Source organism: Pelodiscus sinensis, chromosome 1 (genome assembly GCF_049634645.1).
Source record: "Pelodiscus sinensis isolate JC-2024 chromosome 1, ASM4963464v1, whole genome shotgun sequence".
In the NCBI taxonomy this organism is placed as follows: domain Eukaryota; kingdom Metazoa; phylum Chordata; order Testudines; family Trionychidae; genus Pelodiscus; species Pelodiscus sinensis.
Genome location: NC_134711.1, coordinates 310521705 through 310540238, shown reverse-complemented (window position 1 = coordinate 310540238; position 18534 = coordinate 310521705). Strand labels below are relative to the sequence as shown.

At 48.0% G+C, this 18534-nt stretch overlaps 1 protein-coding gene across 2 annotated transcripts in view; it reads right to left on the bottom strand.

The window, feature by feature from the left end:
- Positions 1 to 18534, bottom strand: part of ME3 (malic enzyme 3) — a 164621-nt gene that overhangs the window by 13630 nt on the left and 132457 nt on the right. For both annotated transcript variants that reach the window (XM_075919399.1, XM_075919400.1), the window contains exon 7: positions 13121 to 13230. In XM_075919399.1, coding sequence (XP_075775514.1) covers positions 13121 to 13230 — 110 coding nt within the window. The remainder of the gene's footprint in view (positions 1 to 13120; positions 13231 to 18534) is intronic.

The window sequence follows — 18534 nt, the reverse complement described above, 5'->3', positions numbered from 1 at the left end:
TCAGCGCTGGTCAGTTTCAGCAGCGGCTGACTTGGGGACGCCTGGGGCAGAGCAGCTGGGGTGCTGCTGGGTTGCTCCAGTAGCACCGCTCCTCGGCGCTACTGGACCAACCCAGCAGCACCCCAGCTGCTCTGCCCCAGGCGTCCTGATTCAGCCACTGCTGAAACTGACCAGCAGCGGCTGAATCAGGACCCGGGGCAGAGCAGCTAGGGTGCTGCCGGGTTGGTCCAGTAGTGCCCAGAAGGCGCTGCAGGACCAATTGGCAGCCCCAGCTGCTCTGCTCCAGGGTCCAAAACAAAAGCCTGGTCTGCTGGGGGGGGGGGGGGGGGCCACACTAGCCGCGCCCCCCCTCCCCAGCAGACCAGGGATACGGGAGCAGAGCCGCAGCGGCAGCGGGGTGCCGCGCCTCTGAGGCTTTGTTCTGGCAAAGCCTCAGAGGCGCGGGACCCCCCCGCGGCTGCGGCTTCAGTCCCGGTGCCTGTGGTCTGCTGGGGACGGTCCCCAGCAGACCACAGGCAGGGGACTGAAGCGGCAGCAGCGGCGGTTCCCCGCGCTTCTGAGACTTTGCTTTGGCAAAGCCTCAGAAGTGGGGGAACCCGCCCACTGCTGCCGCTTCCGTTGCCTCCCCAGCAGACCACTGGCACCGCAACGGAAGCGGCAGCAGCGGGCGGGTTCCCCCACTTCTGAGGCTTTGCCAAAGCAAAGTCTCAGAAGCGCGGGGAACCGCCGCTGCTGCCGCTTCAGTCCCCTGCCTGTGGTCTGCTGGGGACCGTCCCCAGCAGACCACAGGCACCGCGACTGAAGCGGCAGCAGCGGCGGGTTCCCGCGCTTCTGAGGCTTTGCTCTGGCAAAGCCTCAGAAGCGCGGGAACCCGCCCGGTGCCCCTCCAGACCAGCAGCTTACGAACGGGGCACCGGAGCAGCTTACGAACGGGGCTTTCTCGCCCCGGAGCTCGCAGGTAGCAATCCGGTACCTCGACCTCCGGGGCGAGAGAGCCCCGTTCGTAAGTGCGGATCCGACATAAGTCGGATCCGCGTAAGTCGGGGACTGCCTGTATTCTGGCATTAGAAAGTGTTTGCTGGTCTGGTTTAGTTTCTGTAGGGAATCGGGTGTGAGTAATACCAGCTACAGCACTTTTTAGCCAGCATAAACTGCATATACAAGAGGAGGGTTTATCACCAGAGTTACACTGGTAGAGGTAAACAAGTAAACCTTTTTTAGCTGAGACCTAGTGTCATGATCATGAGGATTAGCCAGCAGCCTGGGGACTAAGGGGTTAACTATACCTAAGCCAGGTAGAGTCACCCAATAGGAATTTTAAACTGGGACAAAGGAATTTTTGGCTTTTCCCCTCCTTTGTCCCTGGGCAGTTTCTCTCCAGCGACTGAGGGGGACAGACACTATGTCTCCCTCCAAGAAAAGACTCTTCACTATCTGTAAGAAGGGTACAGTTTAGCTAAATCCATTAGGTTTTATTGTTTTATGGTTTGGGAATGGGAATCTTATGTCTGTGCAATTAGAAATAGGTTTTTCTCTCTTTTGCAACTAAGCTCTTGGCCCACGTTGGGGTCCTTCCTCCCCCCCCCCTTCCATGAGTATATTAATTGGTGACTTTTCCATCTAGTCATTATGTGTGTAACAGGAATATTGTGCTGATATTTCTCTTTTCTTTTTATTAACCTGGTATTGGTTAATTTTTGTGTCCTGGTTTTACTTTAGGTGCTGAGATTTCCTAAGTGGTCTCTTCCTGGTTGCCTTATCATTACTTGGGTGGTGGCAGCGGATTTTTATTTCCAAAATCTAGGTTTTTAAGATTTCGGGAGGAAGTTTTATACCAAAGCCTGAAAGATAAGGTTTTGGGATACTTTTGCGGGCCCCCACTTCTGCATTTATCATGCCAGAGTGGGGAAAAAACCTTGACACCTAGTCTAACCTGTAGGAAAGAAGAAATTACTGTCACTGAATCAAGCTTCTGATTTAGCAGAAATATGGCGGTTGCTTGTAGTCCTATACTTCTATGATTCTGCAAGTGGCAGAGGCCTATGTTTTCAGAGCAAATTGTCCTATGTTATAACCACAGTATGTGCATCTAGGCTTCCAGCTATGAGCTGGTTACGATGTAATTTATCAGATGCAACACTAATTTAAGCACGTAATTCCTAGAGTTTAGTTCTATTAGACAGATAATATCATTCCTCAGATGAGAGCCTCTGAAACTCTGGGCCTTGTTAGAAATTACGAGATCCTCAGATTTGTACCAAAGAGGAATCCCTGTTGTCTGCTCAGAAAATGGCATGCACCCATTTGTTTCCTGATAGTGAACTTCCGGAAGGCAAAAGACAGCCACCTCTTTAAAGAAATTGCTGTAACAGAATATCCTGTTCATGGAGACGGATGTTCATCAACTCTGGAAAATGAGGAACCAAAAGAGCCTGAGTATGTGGGAAGTGTTTCCTCTTTGCTCCTTCTGTACTAAATCATCATTCCCTGGCAGTCATGGTTTGGAAAGCACAGCTGTCTCCACCCAGCAAGATTCCTGTTACCTATAACAGAGGAGAATAATTAACTTCTTCCTCAATGCAAACTTTTACATATTCCAAGTAGTTTCTGGGAATGCAGAGAAACTGTGACCACTTCAATTTTCCCTTGCAAGGGTGTCACTTCTCTTGGCTTGCTAATGCTTTGATTTTATAATATCTTCTTTATTATGCTTGTTCACGGTCTTTCAATGAACCCACAACCAATACACTAGTTCAGCTGTAACTGTCGCAGAGAAAGGCCATTCAGAACTGCACAGAAGTTGTTGGGCTGGAATTCCTGCCCCAAGCCTTTAAGCTGACAGAGAATGGTCCAAGAGCTTGCAGCAGCACTGGGGCTATGACACAGAGATGAACAGATCCTATTCCACTCAGGACAAAGGTACACATGTCATTTCATGAAAGCATCTCAACTGTTTGCACAAAAATCCAAACATGACGGTGGGGTGGGGCAGAGCAATTGGTTTGGGAAGAAGAAATTCCAGCAGGTATAAGGGCAATGTAGTTTTCCATTGAGTACACCGGGCTAACAGTGATGGAAGCCTGGATATGTCAGAAAGTTCATGTGGAAGAATATTAAAGAGAGAGATGAAACTGGAGAAACTCCTTGTTTCTCTTGGTGCTGGCCCAGATGAAATTGCTTTAAACCTCGGTGGTCACCTCTAGGGGCTGACGGAGTAATCCTTATTGTTGGATGTGCTTGTGAACCAAGCTTAAACCAATGAAAATGCAAAGGGAACTTATGCTAAAAGAGACTTTGGTTCTTTTTAAACATGTTATTTACAAAGATTTAAGAAGTTGGGGGAGAAGAGCAAATAAACGGTGCCCTAACTCAGGCTGTTGTGTGATGTGCTTTTGAGCAGCTCATATGCCTAAGGGACAGGGTGTGCCATTACTCATCCCTCTGCACTTTGGTTTCAGATATGACTGAGTGGTGGCCAGCCTCAGCTCAGCTTTGCTGTTTATAATACTTCTCTCTCTCCAATGTGTTTCTAATCCTCCTTCCTCTTTCCAACTCTAGCTCCCTTCCATTACTCAAGTATCAAAATTACTGTGCGCTGGCCTGGGATCAATAGTTATCTTTGACATTACAATTTCTGCACTTGAAGCAATAAAGCATCTCTGAGGAGAAGGCGAGCTCACAGCTGGTTTCTATAAGGAGTTGGCTAATCAATGCTCTAATTCCAAAAGGACCACAAAGGGAAAAACCTTACCAGAGGCTGTGGCAAGAACAAAGCTTTCAGCAAGTTGGCCTCTCTGTTTTCCAGACAGATTGAATATCATTATTTGAGATAACTACTTCCTGAAGTGATTAGTGAATGAGGGCCTGGTTGGCTAGTCTGCTGGTAAGGTGGGGTGGGGAGACAAGGGCAGAGAAGGAAGGGTGAATGTTCATAAATCATGTTGTTCTTCAGAATCTTGAATGGAAAACTCAAGAGAGTATCACTAAAGAGCCAATCAGTCCTCAGGAGCTGCTCCAGGGAGTCCAGGGAAGCCTCAGGAAAAGAATATGGTGGAGTATGTTTAAAACAAAGCTGATTCAGGGAACCAAAGATAGTCTAGTAAGAAGCCCAGAGGCCATTTCTGAACAATATTAATCAAGGGCTAGAATAGTCAAGGCCGGATTTTCCTTCTCCGGTGTAAATCAGGACTGATCCCACAAGATGGCACTGGAGTTGCATTAGTGTAAAACCAGGAAGAGAGGCTTGTGCCCCTTACCATATACAGCAAATGACATCTTTAAGGTGTTTTGTTGAACAGGCATTCGATAATTAAGCCCAGAAACACTCTGTGCAGAAGGCTAGTATTAGTCCAGTTTGCAAGTCAGGAAAGCAGACATGGAAAGGTTTTGGGGCTTACACAATGAGCCAGAGGCAGATCTGGGATCAGACTTGAAGGGAGAGTTAGGTCTAGTGCTGAAAGCACAATCTTTCCAGCATGACAGATGCTAGCAGTTAATTGACACCCAAAGAAGTGGCATCCTTTTTTCTTTAACCACAGTCTGGTTCCACTGGGCGTGGACAATACTCTTTGGGCGGAACAGTTTCTTTTTGCTTTGAGTCCTGGAGCTGCTCTTTTTCCAATTGTCCTCTGAACCAGTTTCTCTGCTGCAATAGCCCAAGGAAGAATGTTCATATTGTAATGTGCTGACTATGGGACTGATCCTGTCCAGGAGTGTGGTGTGGAGGAGCACAGGGGGTTTGGACATCTCAGCAGATGCATACAGAGACACTGCAGAAGAAAGGAGGTCACTTCTTTTTACACCTCTGGGCTATGTTTATAAACCTCCCATATGGTCCCCAAGTCTAGGGCTGCAAGGATAAACAAGAGAATGAAGCATAAAGAAATCTTCCTTGCACCACCTCTAGTCCTCACATTGGAGCTTGTGTTAGCAATTTGGGTCCACCCAGGTGCCTGAATAATTGGAAATACATGCCCTAGCCAGTCCAGCAGTTCACAGCACAGGGTGCAGGACTGTCACAGTGTCTACAGTAGCAAGTCCAGAGCCCACCCTATTGAAGCTTTGCCGCACACCATTGCAGAACCAGTGGGGCAGAACTCAAGAGTACAGAGGCACAGAGCCTGACCCCTGAATGAAGGAGGAATCACCCATAGGGCCAATTGAGCAATTCCAATTCCATCCAATGGGAACAGTTCCTCACCCTCACCTCACCCATCCCCACCACTTATTTACATTATGTTGGCCTTCAGAACAGAGGCTACTCCCCAGCAGCCTTTGTATCTCCCTTAGTCATAATGCACAGTGAACCTGGTGGAAGAAACTGATGCTCAGCTAATCCCAAATTCTAATCACTAATCCAGGCTCTCCTTGTAGTCCACCCCACCAATGCTTCTCTAGAACCTGACCCTTCGTGAACATCAGGAGCAAGGGAATAGCAAATAGCATTTTAACTGATTCATGAAAGGGCAGCCAAACAGATACAATTTCATGGACATGGAACAAATAAGTCCCAGCTGTGCAACTCTTCCCGCCCTTCGTTCATATGAATGGAGAGTAGCTGTCCCAGATGCAATCCACATACATAATTGAAAGTAAAAACCAGCCAAAGTATAATGAGGTGAAGAGTTCCAGGAACAGTTTCAATTTGACCTCCTAATGTCTGTCTCTGAGGCTATGTCTACACTTGCGGCTTCTTGCGCAAGAATGGCTGTTCTTGTGCAATAATCCGCAGTGCATCCACACTGCCCACCCGCTCCTGCGCAAGAAGATGTACAATACGGTGTGGTAAGAGACGGCTTCTTGCTCAAGAGCTACGCTCTTCTCTTACAAGTGTAAGCTCTCTTGAGCAAAAGCTCTTGCCAAGACAGCTTCCACTTGTAAGAAAAGAGCATAGCTCTTGCGCAAGAAGCACAAGTGTGGACGCTCTCTTGCACAAGAAAGCTATTTTAGCTATAGAGTTGTATTGCGCAAGAATCCCTGCCGCGCATCCACACTGCCATGGGCGCTCTTGCGCAAAAGCACATTTCACACATGGCAGTGTGGACATGTTCTTGCGCAGGACTCCTTGCACAAGAACCGTTGCGCAAGAACTTCTTGCACAAGGAGCCACCAGTGTAGACATAGCCTAAGTGTGAGTGCTGTTATTCCTCCCAAAGGGGACTATGCTAAAAGGTTAAAAAAGAAGCCATGAAATGGTATGGAGCGAGTCAGGCCCACTGACCTAGCAGTGGAGTAACTTGCTGATGCTCAGATAGTGCTAATCCAGACCCTTCACACTGCAGTCACTGGAGGGTGAGCAATGAGGGAAGGGAAACAGAGAGGAGAGAGCAGGGGATGGGTCTTGGAGGAAAGGCGGCACAGAGGCGGGACCTAAGGGGAAGAAGTGGCACAGGACTGGGGCCTTGGGGGAAGGGTGGCATGAGGTTCAGATGCTTTTAGAGAGCGTCCAGCACCCCTGCTTCACTCTCTAAGGCTGTGGTTCCCAACCTTTCCAGACTACTGTGCTCCTTTCAGGGGTCTGATTTATCTTGTGTATCCCAAATTTCCTCTCACTCAAAAATTATTTGCTTACAAAATTAGACATAAAAATACAAAAGTGTCACAGCACAGTTACTGATAAATTGCTGACTTTCTCTATTTGTATGAAATTTTAGTTTGCACTGACTTTTGCTAGTGCTTTTTATGGATCAGTCTAAAAACTAGGCAAATGTACCCCTGGAAGACTCCTGCATACCCCCTCCTTTAGGGGTACATGTGCCCAGTGTTCCCTGTAAGCAGAACACTTGGGCGGCCATCCAGGAGAGATTCAAATGCCGACCAGCTGATTAGCAGAGTGCCCACAGCCACCAGCTAGTGTTTCTATTGGTAGTGCACGCCTGCATATGCCTGGGTGCACATAACAAAATATATTCCACTCATGGATGGAAAAAGTTAGAGGAAACATTGCATGTACCTCTGGTTCTAGTATGACAGGGCTGGGACCTTTGGTAATGCAGAGCACTTAGCACAGTGGGGGAAGAACTGCCCAGCTCATCAGTGACACGGAAGGGATTAAACCCCATTCCCTCCAAAGGAGGCAGCTAACAATTGCTATCCATTGTCCCAGGAACCTTGCCCATGCAAAGAACTGCAACAGAAGAGTCAGTGCTGAGACCAGGCCTCAACCACCTTTTTAACACGTAAAGTTCTTTATACATGTTTTGAATACACCTAAAATCTTGTCTCCCTGGAAAGTGACTATATCAGGAACTTCATGCGAGGAGCTTCAGAAAGGCAAATTATGTTGCCTCTCTGCATGGGTCAGACAGGGTTAGTAACACTGCCCAGTGAAAGACAAAAGCTGACTACAGTCAACAGTCTGTGGCAGCAGGGGTGTTTCGGAGGGGTGGGGGAGTACAACTTTCCATGCCTCCAGAATGGATCAAGCACATTGGGCCATTCAGCAGTGCTATATCAGTGTCATTGCACTGAAGTCGACAGCTTGGTCTGTTCCATAAGCAGCCCATAGGGAAGTCGGTGGGAGCTCTGGGTGTGTAAGGGATGCAGGAGGGGGAGCTGGCTCTTAATCAGTAGCAGTAGCAACTGGAAAGGGCTGGAGCCTGCTCTCCTGGCACGCACAGCAGGCCAGAGAGGGCAGGATAATGGAGCATCCCTGCAGCGCTGAGAAAAATCTCCCCCTCTGCCTTCCCACAAAGGGTGGGTAGGTCCCTACAGAGACATTGCTCTGTTCAGAAGCTGTCCAACAGCACATTGCTTGCTTTGTTTATAACATTATATCTTCCAACGCTCTTCCTACTCTGCTGCTCTTCTCTCTTAGTTTCCTGTCACAATGACCAATGCATATTCCATGTCAGCTGAAACAACAAAATAAGAGACTGTGCAGGTCAGTCTGCTAAAATTACAGACCATATTGCCAGACACAAGGCCAATTCTACTCAGCCTATGGACCTGCACCTGGAGCCTGGGTCACAGCGTGCAGCTCTGGAATCCAACCTACCCAATTATCTGAGGACTCCCATAAACAATAAACACACCACTCATCTCAGCTAAGACTTGGGAGCAGCATTCTCCTATAGTCCAAGGGCTTTGAGAAGATATAAAGAAGTTCTGAGGAATGATGCGATCCGTGTGCACAGAGTTTTATTGTGTAACTGCTTTATATAAAGGGAATGCCAGTGTAGAGACAGCGCTGCAGCTTCTTCTCCGCCCCTATGTCTCTAAGCATGATACAGTCCCTTAATCACATGATCAAATATTATTTGTCAAATTGCGTTCTGTAACCAGAGACAGACTTTGCCCAGCAGCCTGCTTTACTGGGAAGAGCAGATGATCATAGCCCATGAAAGTCATCCATGTACTTGATGTGCCCCAAAAAAGTGGAGCTACTTGGCTCTATTCCATGTGACGAGTATTCTTACTGAAGCAAATGCCCCCAGGTGTGTAAAGTGCTGTGTAAGCCAGGCCTCCAACACTGAAGTTCATGGAAAAATTTCTATAGGTTTTGATGGCACTGGATCATCACACACTTTAGAAGGCTGAGCTGAATGAGACAAAGCTCTCGACTACACAGTGAATGAGGCACGGGTCATGCAGCTTTAGATTTGACAGATTTGCATGAGGCAGGGCTCCTGATAAATACAACAGCTGCTTTCCTCAATAGTGATGAGGCAGATATGTACAGAGGCCTGTCTCGGGCAGTGCACAAGTTTTATCCCATGGCAGGAGTTCTGAATTGTCTCCTCTGTCTTCCCAATTCATTGCATCTGGGAGGGCTACTCTGTTCTGCAACCACAGAAGGGTTGAGATATTCCCAATGCGTCTCTCACATCCTGCTGCTCGGCGCATCCCTGTCTTTTCAGCCGAGTGAGGGAACAGTCAACAAAATAATCCCTTGTAGCTGAAATCCCAGCTGCTGCCCCATGAATGAACTGAGACCGGGCTGGGAAAGGAATGATGTCATTAGCCCCAGAGAGAAATGAGGAGCAGTCCCTGAACGGGGAACTCCCACATAGTAGGGCACTGTGAGCCAGCTCCTGTCTCAGGCCTGGGTTAATGGATTTTGTAATAAAAACAATCACCTCTTCCCAGTTTGAGATATACACATGGCAAACTTCCCACTCGGTGTTAGCAGGCCAGCTAGTGCCGGGGAAGGGTTTTTATCTGTAGAGTCACTCTTATTGTGTTGCCTTAGGATGCTCTTTGAAGGAAGCTCAATATTGTTGAGCAAACAATGGTGGGAATTAATCTTTAAATAGATGGTGTCTTTTCTCTCAGACATCTAGGGGCCAAAGAAAGGGAGGCTGAAAGGATTCTGAGATGGGGAAATGTGTCCATTCTTTACACGCCTCAGTAAGGTCATTCGTCAGATCCACTGAGCCTTTCAGGTTGCTGTTTGGCTGCATCCCCACTACAGAGGCTAAGCTGGGACAACCCTGGGGGGTAGATGCAGCTTACTCTGATGGAAGGGGTTTTTTCATGGTTGCAAAACCACTGCCTCCCCCAATGACAGTAGCCACTGTTCTGCCAACATGACTGCTTCTACACTGGGGTCAGGTCAGCATAACTGAGTTTTTTTCATACCTCTGCCGAAGAGGCTTTACCAACCTAACTTTTATGTGTATTCCAGGCCAATTAGCTTGAATTGGTTCAGCTCTAGCCTGGCTGCACCATTCTTCCTCACAGTGGGTTTTTAAAACTGATTTTGTTAAACCCATGCAGAGCCCTGTATGGACACTGTTAGGCTAAATCAGATCAGGTTCAAGTCAGGTTCAGTTTGAATGAAATCTATTCTGTAATGACTTGAAGTATACTGAAGCAAGAGTGTTTACACACTGAGCTGTGCACTGGTCTAATGAAACCATTTAAATCCTGATTTAAGTTAAATGGGCATAACTTTTGAAATGGAGTCAGGGCCTGAGCTACAAAGGGATCAGAAGAGAGGAGCACAGTAGGAAACAGGAGGACATGAACTAAAGTCCGACTCCCCCTACTTTATCCCACACCTGAACTGTACCCCTGAGGTATATAGGTTATCCTAGCTTAGACTCAGCGGCCAAACTCAGAAGGGATGGGTAAGAGGATGAAAATTACAAGACTTCATGAGTCCAGGTGAGCATACCCCAGTTTCCTTCATGGCATTTACACACACTTCTGAACTTGGCCCCTCCCTCTTTTGCTGTCTGACATACAAGTAAAAGGCAATCTCATGAAACCCCAAAACAATGATTTGCTTTCCCTGACTCATGGTTACCCAAATGGTTAATGAATATTTGTTCCCTCACCTGCTACAATGCACCCAGTACCAGCTATGTGCTTTGTGTAGGGGAGATCAGGAACTTTGGAAAGTCTCTATTGCTTTAGCATGTGGGGTCCTTTGATGATCAGGCAAATTCCTAAGGGCCAGATCTTCAAATATATACATGTGCTACTGTACATGCCTAGCAGAGGAGCACAAGCCAATACCTGTGTCGTGGCGGAGCCCAGCATGGCCACCCCCAAATCCTGCATCCTTTGCAGTGAAACAACATCACTGCAGTGCTGCTGGGGGTGGGGGTGGGGTGGATGAAGGGGCCTCTAGTGAATTATCTCCAAGATTTGCCCCAAGGCATTCAACTGTGGGGTCTCCTCAGAGAGGGTGTTAATCCCCCCCATGGGCTTTCTACACCATCTGCCCTGTCCCCCGGGCTCAGAGCCATCATGCCCTTCTCATCTCCTCCCTTTCTCCTTTCACACAGTCACCCAATCTAGCCACTCTTCCTTTTGAAAATCTGAAAAAAATCTGCCCAACCCTTTCTAACCCCCTCACCAAAATCTCTGTCTGGCCCATAGTTATCTTCCTTGCTCTCTGTCTAAATGCTTACCAACACAGCGTCTGAACCCTTCTCCTCTGGCTTACTGAGCTCTCCCCCATCTCCCAGACAGCCATCTCTCCCTTCCTCAGTCCATTCCCCCCCATGCTCTAGTCCTTCTTCTAATCTCTTTAGTAGTTCCACATCCCCTTCCATATCAAATTTAAGCTTTGTCTGGGCTCGCAAAGTCTTGCGCAGTTTGGCTCCTGCCTCCCAGTTTACTCTGATTGCCTTCCTCTGTCCTCTGCACTGCATCCCAAGTTGCATGGACCTTCCATCCCCTTCTGTGGCCTTCTCCCTACTCTTATAACTTGGATTTCTTTCTCGTTACTCCACATTCTTCCCTTGCCCAGTCTGACACGCCTCCACCAAATCCATCCTCAGAACAAGCTTCTTCCAAGATGACTGCTCATCTTACTTCTCCCTCCCATGTACCTTCAGCTCTCAGGGTGGGGCTATACTACACCTGGATCTCGAAATAAGCTATGCAATGTGAGCTACACAAATTGCAGAGTTTATTTTGAGTTGATTTTGAAATAGCTTATTTCAAAATATGGTGTGGTCTACACAGCACTTATTTCAAAATAAATTGCTATTCCGAAATGTCCCTTAATCCTCATGGAATGAAGTTTACAGGGATGTCTGATTAGTGAGCCCGTTATTTTTCAAAATAATGGGCGCGCTCAAAAGATGTGGAATAGCTATTTCAGGATACCTCTGGTACCCTGAAACAGCACTGCTGTGTAGATGTAGCCTCAAAGTCCTGCTGGGGCCTGATCACTCTGACTTTCATCACTGTGAAGGATGCCTTAGACAGCCTGGCAGGATGTTGCTGGAATGAGTGTGTACAGATACCTCTGGGAAGCACCTCATGTACGGACAGGCTTTGTGTGAAAATTGTACTGGCATGCTTCCTTTCAGTCTTTTCCAGACATAGATTAGGACAAATCCCATTGTTTGCAAATAGCAGATTAAAATCAATCCTCTGACATTCCTGCATGTGACAGTCAGGACGAGAAAAGGAAAAAAGCAAGAGGCAAGAGGTAGAGGAAAAGGGAAGCCAGTGTTTAATATGAAAGGAAGATCCTGCTCTCAACTTGATAGAGTGGGAGGGTATTATTTATCATGGAGATTTAAAACAAACAAAAAATCCCCACATGTGAATCACCCAGTGCATCTGTCAAGGAAAGGAAAGGTTTATACATTTGCTAGGGATACAGAATGAGGAGGGTGAATGATCTGAGCAGTGGAATGGGACATCAACCCTACGTCCCATGCCCTTTGATCCTTTAACCTCTGACCCCTCTAGCCCATGTCAACACCCTCTTGCCCCGTGACCCCACTACAGCCTCACCCAACACCTCTTTGTCCCTACCTGCCCCAACACTCCCCAGAGGGAGGATGCCCCCGTAGGGAGCGTGACTGTTACTGCCACATGGAAAGAGGGAGCGGCTGTTGGCGGCATGCACACTCCCTCCTCCTTCATGCCCACTCCTTCTGCAAGTGCATCTTTGCGCCCCTGTGGGTGTGTGTGTGTGTGTGTGGTGGGGAGAGTGCGGAGCCCCAGCTGGGCTGCCATTACCAAGGAGGGAGGGAGAAAAGAGCCTCCTTCTTCTCCTCCTGCTACTGCCGGCAAAAGTGGCCACGCGGGCAGAGCGCAGAGCCCCGGCTGGCTTCCATTACTGAGAAGGGAGGGGCACTCCTCCTCCTCCTGCTGCCACCTCAGCCCTAGTGTCACCACCAGCAAAAATGGCCGTGCAGGCAGGAGGAGCAGCCATTGGTGGCATGCACGATCCCTCCTTCGCACCCCCTCCCTTCCCAAGCACAGAGGAGGGAGGGAGATGCCTCCTGCTCCGCCTCCTCCTGCCATGCCTCAGTCACCACAGCTGCTGGAGCTGAGCTGCTGTGAACAGCTGTCTTGAGCTTCGGCAGCCTCTGTGGCCCGGCAGGCAGTGGGTTACGGCCCGGCAGCAGTCCATGGCCCGGCGGTTGGGAACTGCTGCCCTACATAATTGCTAAGTATAATTGATATTGTCTCAGCCAGGCTGCAGATCAACTAACTGAAGCACTGAAGCACTGTAACATGTGTTACATTTTCTCTCAGTGACAGATGAGTTACTGGAAATGGCAGGAACACTTTTTTCATACTACATTACTGTGCTTTTGTTTTCATTGTTGCTGCTTGTATGCAAGGTCTATTAGACTCAATGGAAATTTGAACTCAGTAAAAATTAATGGCCTTATGAATTCAGTTGCATTTCCCTGGCACTTACCCTGAATGTCATCATTGAATGTACAATATTTGTTGCGGTATTTGTTGAGAAGACGGAAAGCGTTGGCATTAGCAAAATCTTCAAACTGGATCAAGCAATTCATGCCATACCTGTAGGTTAAAGGACAATTAGAAGTGGATAAAGCACTCCACAAGATAGGAAGAGAAGAATATATACCTGTTAATTTCTTTTTTTATGACAACATGGTTATATGTACAGAAAATATATATGGAAAAAACACTAGATCACCCAAGGAAGTGGTATATTGAAAGTGCCTGTGTGATATCAAAATCATTCACACTAATTTGAGACTGCTGCCACTCTAGGGAAATGTACCTTAATTTTCATTGCAACAGGCCTTCCCATCTGAGTATCTCAATGTGCTCCAGAGAGGACAATGAGTTAAGCCTTGCAATATCAGCCCTGAAGGTGGGAACTGGACCCTGAATTGGCGACTTGGTGCCTCTATTTTAAGCATGAGATTATCCTTCCCATTAGTACTGATTACACAGATGGAATTATGTCAAAGGCAGAGGAAGCAGGGAATCTTGGTTCTAATACCTGGTCTGACACTGATTTGCCATATAAGGCAAATCACTTACCTTCATGCCTCAGTTTCCCCATGGGGACAATAGCAGATCTTTAGTCTGAGTATGAGTATACCTGTCAATCTCTGTGAGATCCCCAGAGGGGACGACTAAGTATTATTATTATATGTTCCAAATATGCAAAATGTTAGAGGTCAATCTAAGATATTACTGCAAATGTAGGGGAAATTACCTTTCCAATGTCTAGGCCAATAACGGTCACGTGTTAGGTCACCAGAGATATTCTTACAAATGTAGGAAAAGTTATCTTCCCAAGATCGTGCATTGTGACAATCAACACCTAATAGGCTAGACAGTTTCCATAAGAGTCCACATATTTAAAAGAGTAGAACTACCAAATGTTAATACTATGTAGTATTTTTACAAAGTCCCATCCATATGGGACTTTGACTCTGTATTGGGGATAACTTTAAATATGAAACTGACCAATTTTCAGAGGAGAGTTTGAATGCAAATCCTAGAAAGTTAAGGAAATAAACTGCTGTGCTTGATTCAATTTATTTCTTTAGAAAGACAATACCCTGTCTACAAAAGAAATATCAGTAAAAGGGACACAGTCAAGAGTCCCCTAGAAATCTAGGTGCTTGAAAGCAGTGAGCTCAAAGCCGCTAGCACCACTGCATGTCCCAGCCTGTTTCCCTCTACCACTGCATGATTTGATTTGACAACTACATTCTGCTATTTTAAAAAAGGTTCCTCTCTCCCCAGTTGCACTGAGAAAGATTGAAATAAAAACAAATACAAATAGCTTATACATGACGCACAAAGTTAATGAATTAGAGGAAAACTTCCCCTAAATGCTTTCCGTTACAGTCACCCTAGTTAGTATTTGTAGATAAAACAGCAGTCTGTTTTCAGGTAGATATGCCCCTTTAAACTTTCAACACTCATTGGTCTCCTATCTTGTCACCATTAAATTAGTAAAATAAAAGAGAAAGTGAGTAGGGTTGTCTCTCAGATAACTAGCATCAGACAATGGGAGAATCATGAGGAATGGGCAATGCAGAGATTAGCAACCTTAGTGCTGTAGTTAGGTCAAAGGAGGCTAGGTGGCTGTTGTAATCTTACAAAAATGACCCTCTCTGGGACTTAAGAAATGCAAAGGCAGCATGGCCATTCATGCCTCCCGTCAATCTCTCCCTTTCCCCATTGACATTTGACATGAAAAAGTGGGACACGAATGCTTTATACTAGAAAGTGATACCAGGCAAATCATACTTTGTTTCAAAGCCAAGTGTACAGCCATCAAAAGCTCCATTCACAACCCCCCAAGTGGCTAGGCTCACGCACTCAAGTGTCCCAGATCTTTTTTTTTCTTTTGCTACTTTCAATTTCTAACATGTCTGTCAGCAAGGAGACAATGACAAGCACATTTATTGTCCTTCTTTACTATTCCACCATGAGAAACTTAATCAAGCTGGTCAGGCATGTTTTATAAACCATCTGGCCTTGGTAAGAGCCAGCCCTCTCAGCTTTCTCTCTCCCCACTTCTCCTCCCCCCTCAAGAGACATTGGGTTACATTATCAAAGGTGCTTAAGTAAGGCACCTGCATCTCATTTCTAAAGCGATTTAGGTACTTAGAAGCCTCTGGCACATTAACTTTCAGTGAGATTCCGGCTCCTAAGCACCTATATTTCTTTTGAAAAATTCTCTTGCAAGTCAGCCCCCTTTTCCACGGATCTCCTTAGTCTCTTCGGGTATGTCTACACTACAAAGTTAGTTCGAACTAACGGACGTTAGTTCGAACTAACTTTAATAGGTGCTACACTAGCGCTCCGCTAGTTCGAATTTGAATCGAACTAGCGGAGCGCTTAGTTCGAACTAGGTAAACCTCATTTTACGAGGACTAACGCCTAGTTCGAACTAGCTAGTTCGAACTAAGGGCTGTGTAGCCCTTTAGTTCGAACTAGTGGGAGGCTAGCCCTCCCCAGGTTTCCCTGGTGGCCACTCTGGCCAACACCAGGGAAACTCTATGCCCCCCTCCCGGCCCCGGACCCCTTAAAGGGGCACGGGCTGGCTACGGTGCCCGTGCCAGGTGCAAGCCTGCCAGCACCCAGCTAGCAGACCCTGCACCTGGTACGGCACAGAGCCACCCACCCGATGCCCCCCAGCCCACCCCCTCTTGCCGGGACCAGGCTGGCGGCTCCCGGGAGCTTGCCCTGGACCGCAAGAGGCGGGCACCTTCCTGGGCTAGTGCGGACATCGTGGACCTCGTCCACGATCTCCGCACTAGGCACAGGAAAGTGGCCGGCTAGGGCAGGAGAGCTGCCAGCCTGGCCACCCAGGAGCAGGTGTGCATGAAAATCAAGGGGGTCCACTGAGACCCCCGACACTGAGCCCTGAGCTTACAATGGCCGTACTGGGTCAGACCAAAGGTCCATCTAGCCCAGTAGCCTGTCTGCCAACAGCGGCCAACCCTAGGGACCCTGGAGGGGATGGACCGAAGACAATGACCAAGCCATTTGTCTCGTGCCATCCCTCTCCAGCCTTCCACAAACTTTGGGCAGGGACACCACTCCTACCCTCTGGCTAATAGGACTCCATGGACCCAACCTCCATCACTGTATCTCACTTCCCTTTAAACTCTGTTCTAGTTCTAGCCTTCACAGCCTCCTGCAGCAAGGAGTTCCACAGGTTGACTATTTGCTTTGTCAAGAACAACTTTCTCTTACTAGTTTGAAGCCTGCTACCCATTCCTTTCCTTTGGTGTCCTCTAGTCCTTCTTTATGGGAACTCAGGAAGAACTTTTCTGAATGCACCCTCTCCACCCAACCCCTGCTTTTAGAGACCTCTATCCTGTCCCCCCTCCGTCTCCTCTTTTCTAAGCTGAACAGTCCCAGTCTCTGTAGCCTTTCTTCATCTGGGACCTGTTCCCAACCCCTGATCGTGTTAGTTGCCCTCCCCTCTCCCAGCCTTTCTCTTCCCCTCTCCCACCTCCTTTTCCCAGTCTCCCCCAGTTTTTTTCAATAAAGACAGAGTCAATGTTGGAAGAAACGTTATCTTTATTTTGTACATCAATAAGAAGGGGGGCTAGGGAAGGGTAAGTGGAAGGAGATGAGGGAGGAATGGGGTACGAGCCCCCGATGGGGAGGACTGGGCTGGCTCTGCGGGCTTCTGGGGGTGGAAGCTCTCCTGCAGCCCCCCGATTGCCCCCTCTCCCCAGATGGCAGCCTGCGGCAAGTGCAGCCGGGCTGATGGCCGAGTGGTGTGATGTGCCCAGTGTGGGCACTCAGGGCACTCCAAGCCAGAACTTCTTTGCAAGCGGGGCACCCCTTAGAACTGTGTGTCCGGGGTGGGGGTCGGGACCCTTTAAGCGCAGCCCTCGGCTAGCCTGAGACAGCATCTCCATGCTCTAAGTCCTCCTTTTATGCCCTGCCGGCACTGCTTCCGGCCATCATTAAGCCCTGTTCAGAGTCCACTCAATGTGGACTTACTAGTTCGAACTAGCAAAACGCTAGTTCGAACTAGTTTTTAGTTCTAGATGCGTTAGTTCGAACTAGCTTAGTTCGAATTAACTAATTCGAACTAAGTTAGTTCGAACTAGCGCTGTAGTGTAGACGTACCCCCCCTCTTTTCAGTCCAATACACAGAACTGACCTATAAAAACCATTGCCTTGTTCTCTATGATGCATCCACACTGCACTATTATTTCGAGATAATTAGCATTATTCCAAAATAACAATGTGAACGTCTACACAACCATTCTGTTATTTTGAAATAATTTCGAAATAACAGACGGCTTATTTCGAAACCTGTAAACCTCATACTATGAGGAATACAGTAAAGTCCGGATTATCTGACCTTCGGTAATCCGACATTCCGCTTTATCCGACATAGCTGGATAAACTCTGGGGTTCCGCGGACCATTGTCAGGGGTTCCACGAGAAATCCCCAGCCAGCCTAGCACAGCGTGAGTATGCGGCCCCCAAGGTCAGCCGCCCCATGCTGCCATGCCACATGCAGCCTCCCCGGCTGAAGAGGCTCTAGCAGTAGCCCCTGAAAGCAAAACTAAAACCCCACGCTGTCACCGGCCACCCGCCCGCCATGTGACCGGGCCCGTTTCCCCTGCCTCAGCTGCTGACGTCCCTTGAATTGCAGCGCATGGCAGGCGATTGAGAGTCCAGCCTGTGTGTTGGAGCCTCCTGCTGGTGCTGCTTAGTCCCCATCCCTGCCTGGCCCCTTCCCGCCCTGCAGCCCCCAGGTGTGGCCCAGGAGAATGGCCCTGCAGCCCCCAGGTGTGGCCCAGGAGAATGGCCCTGCTCGCTGCCCCATTGCTCCGGGTACTGCTGATGCTGCCCCTGCTGCTGCCGCCCTTCTCGGCGGCCTCCAAGTGGAACATCCCCAAAGTGCTGCTGCCCTTCGCCCGGAGCACCTGAATCAACTACTGTACAGGTAATGTTCTGTACTCCATATTATCCGACATTTTTGGTAATCCGATCACCTGTCAGTCCCGTTTAGGTCGGATAATCGGGACTCTACTGTAATGCCTATTCCAAAATAGCAATTTCGAAATAAGGCATGTGTAGATGCACCACTTCTGCTGTTTTGAAATAACCCTCACCAGGGCCATTCTAAGTTATTCCTCCCCAGTGCCTCCTGGGGCTCTAAATTGAGATAGCAAGTTCACATTAGGGAAGCCTGCCTCGGACTAATTTTGAGGCTTCCCTGCAGTGTAGACGTACTATTTTGAAATAAGCTATTTCAGAATAACTATTCCGGAATAGCTTATTTTGAGATAGCTGTGCAATGTAGATGTACCCTTACTCTCACTATCCTACTAACTCTAAGGGATCCTCTGTAGAGAC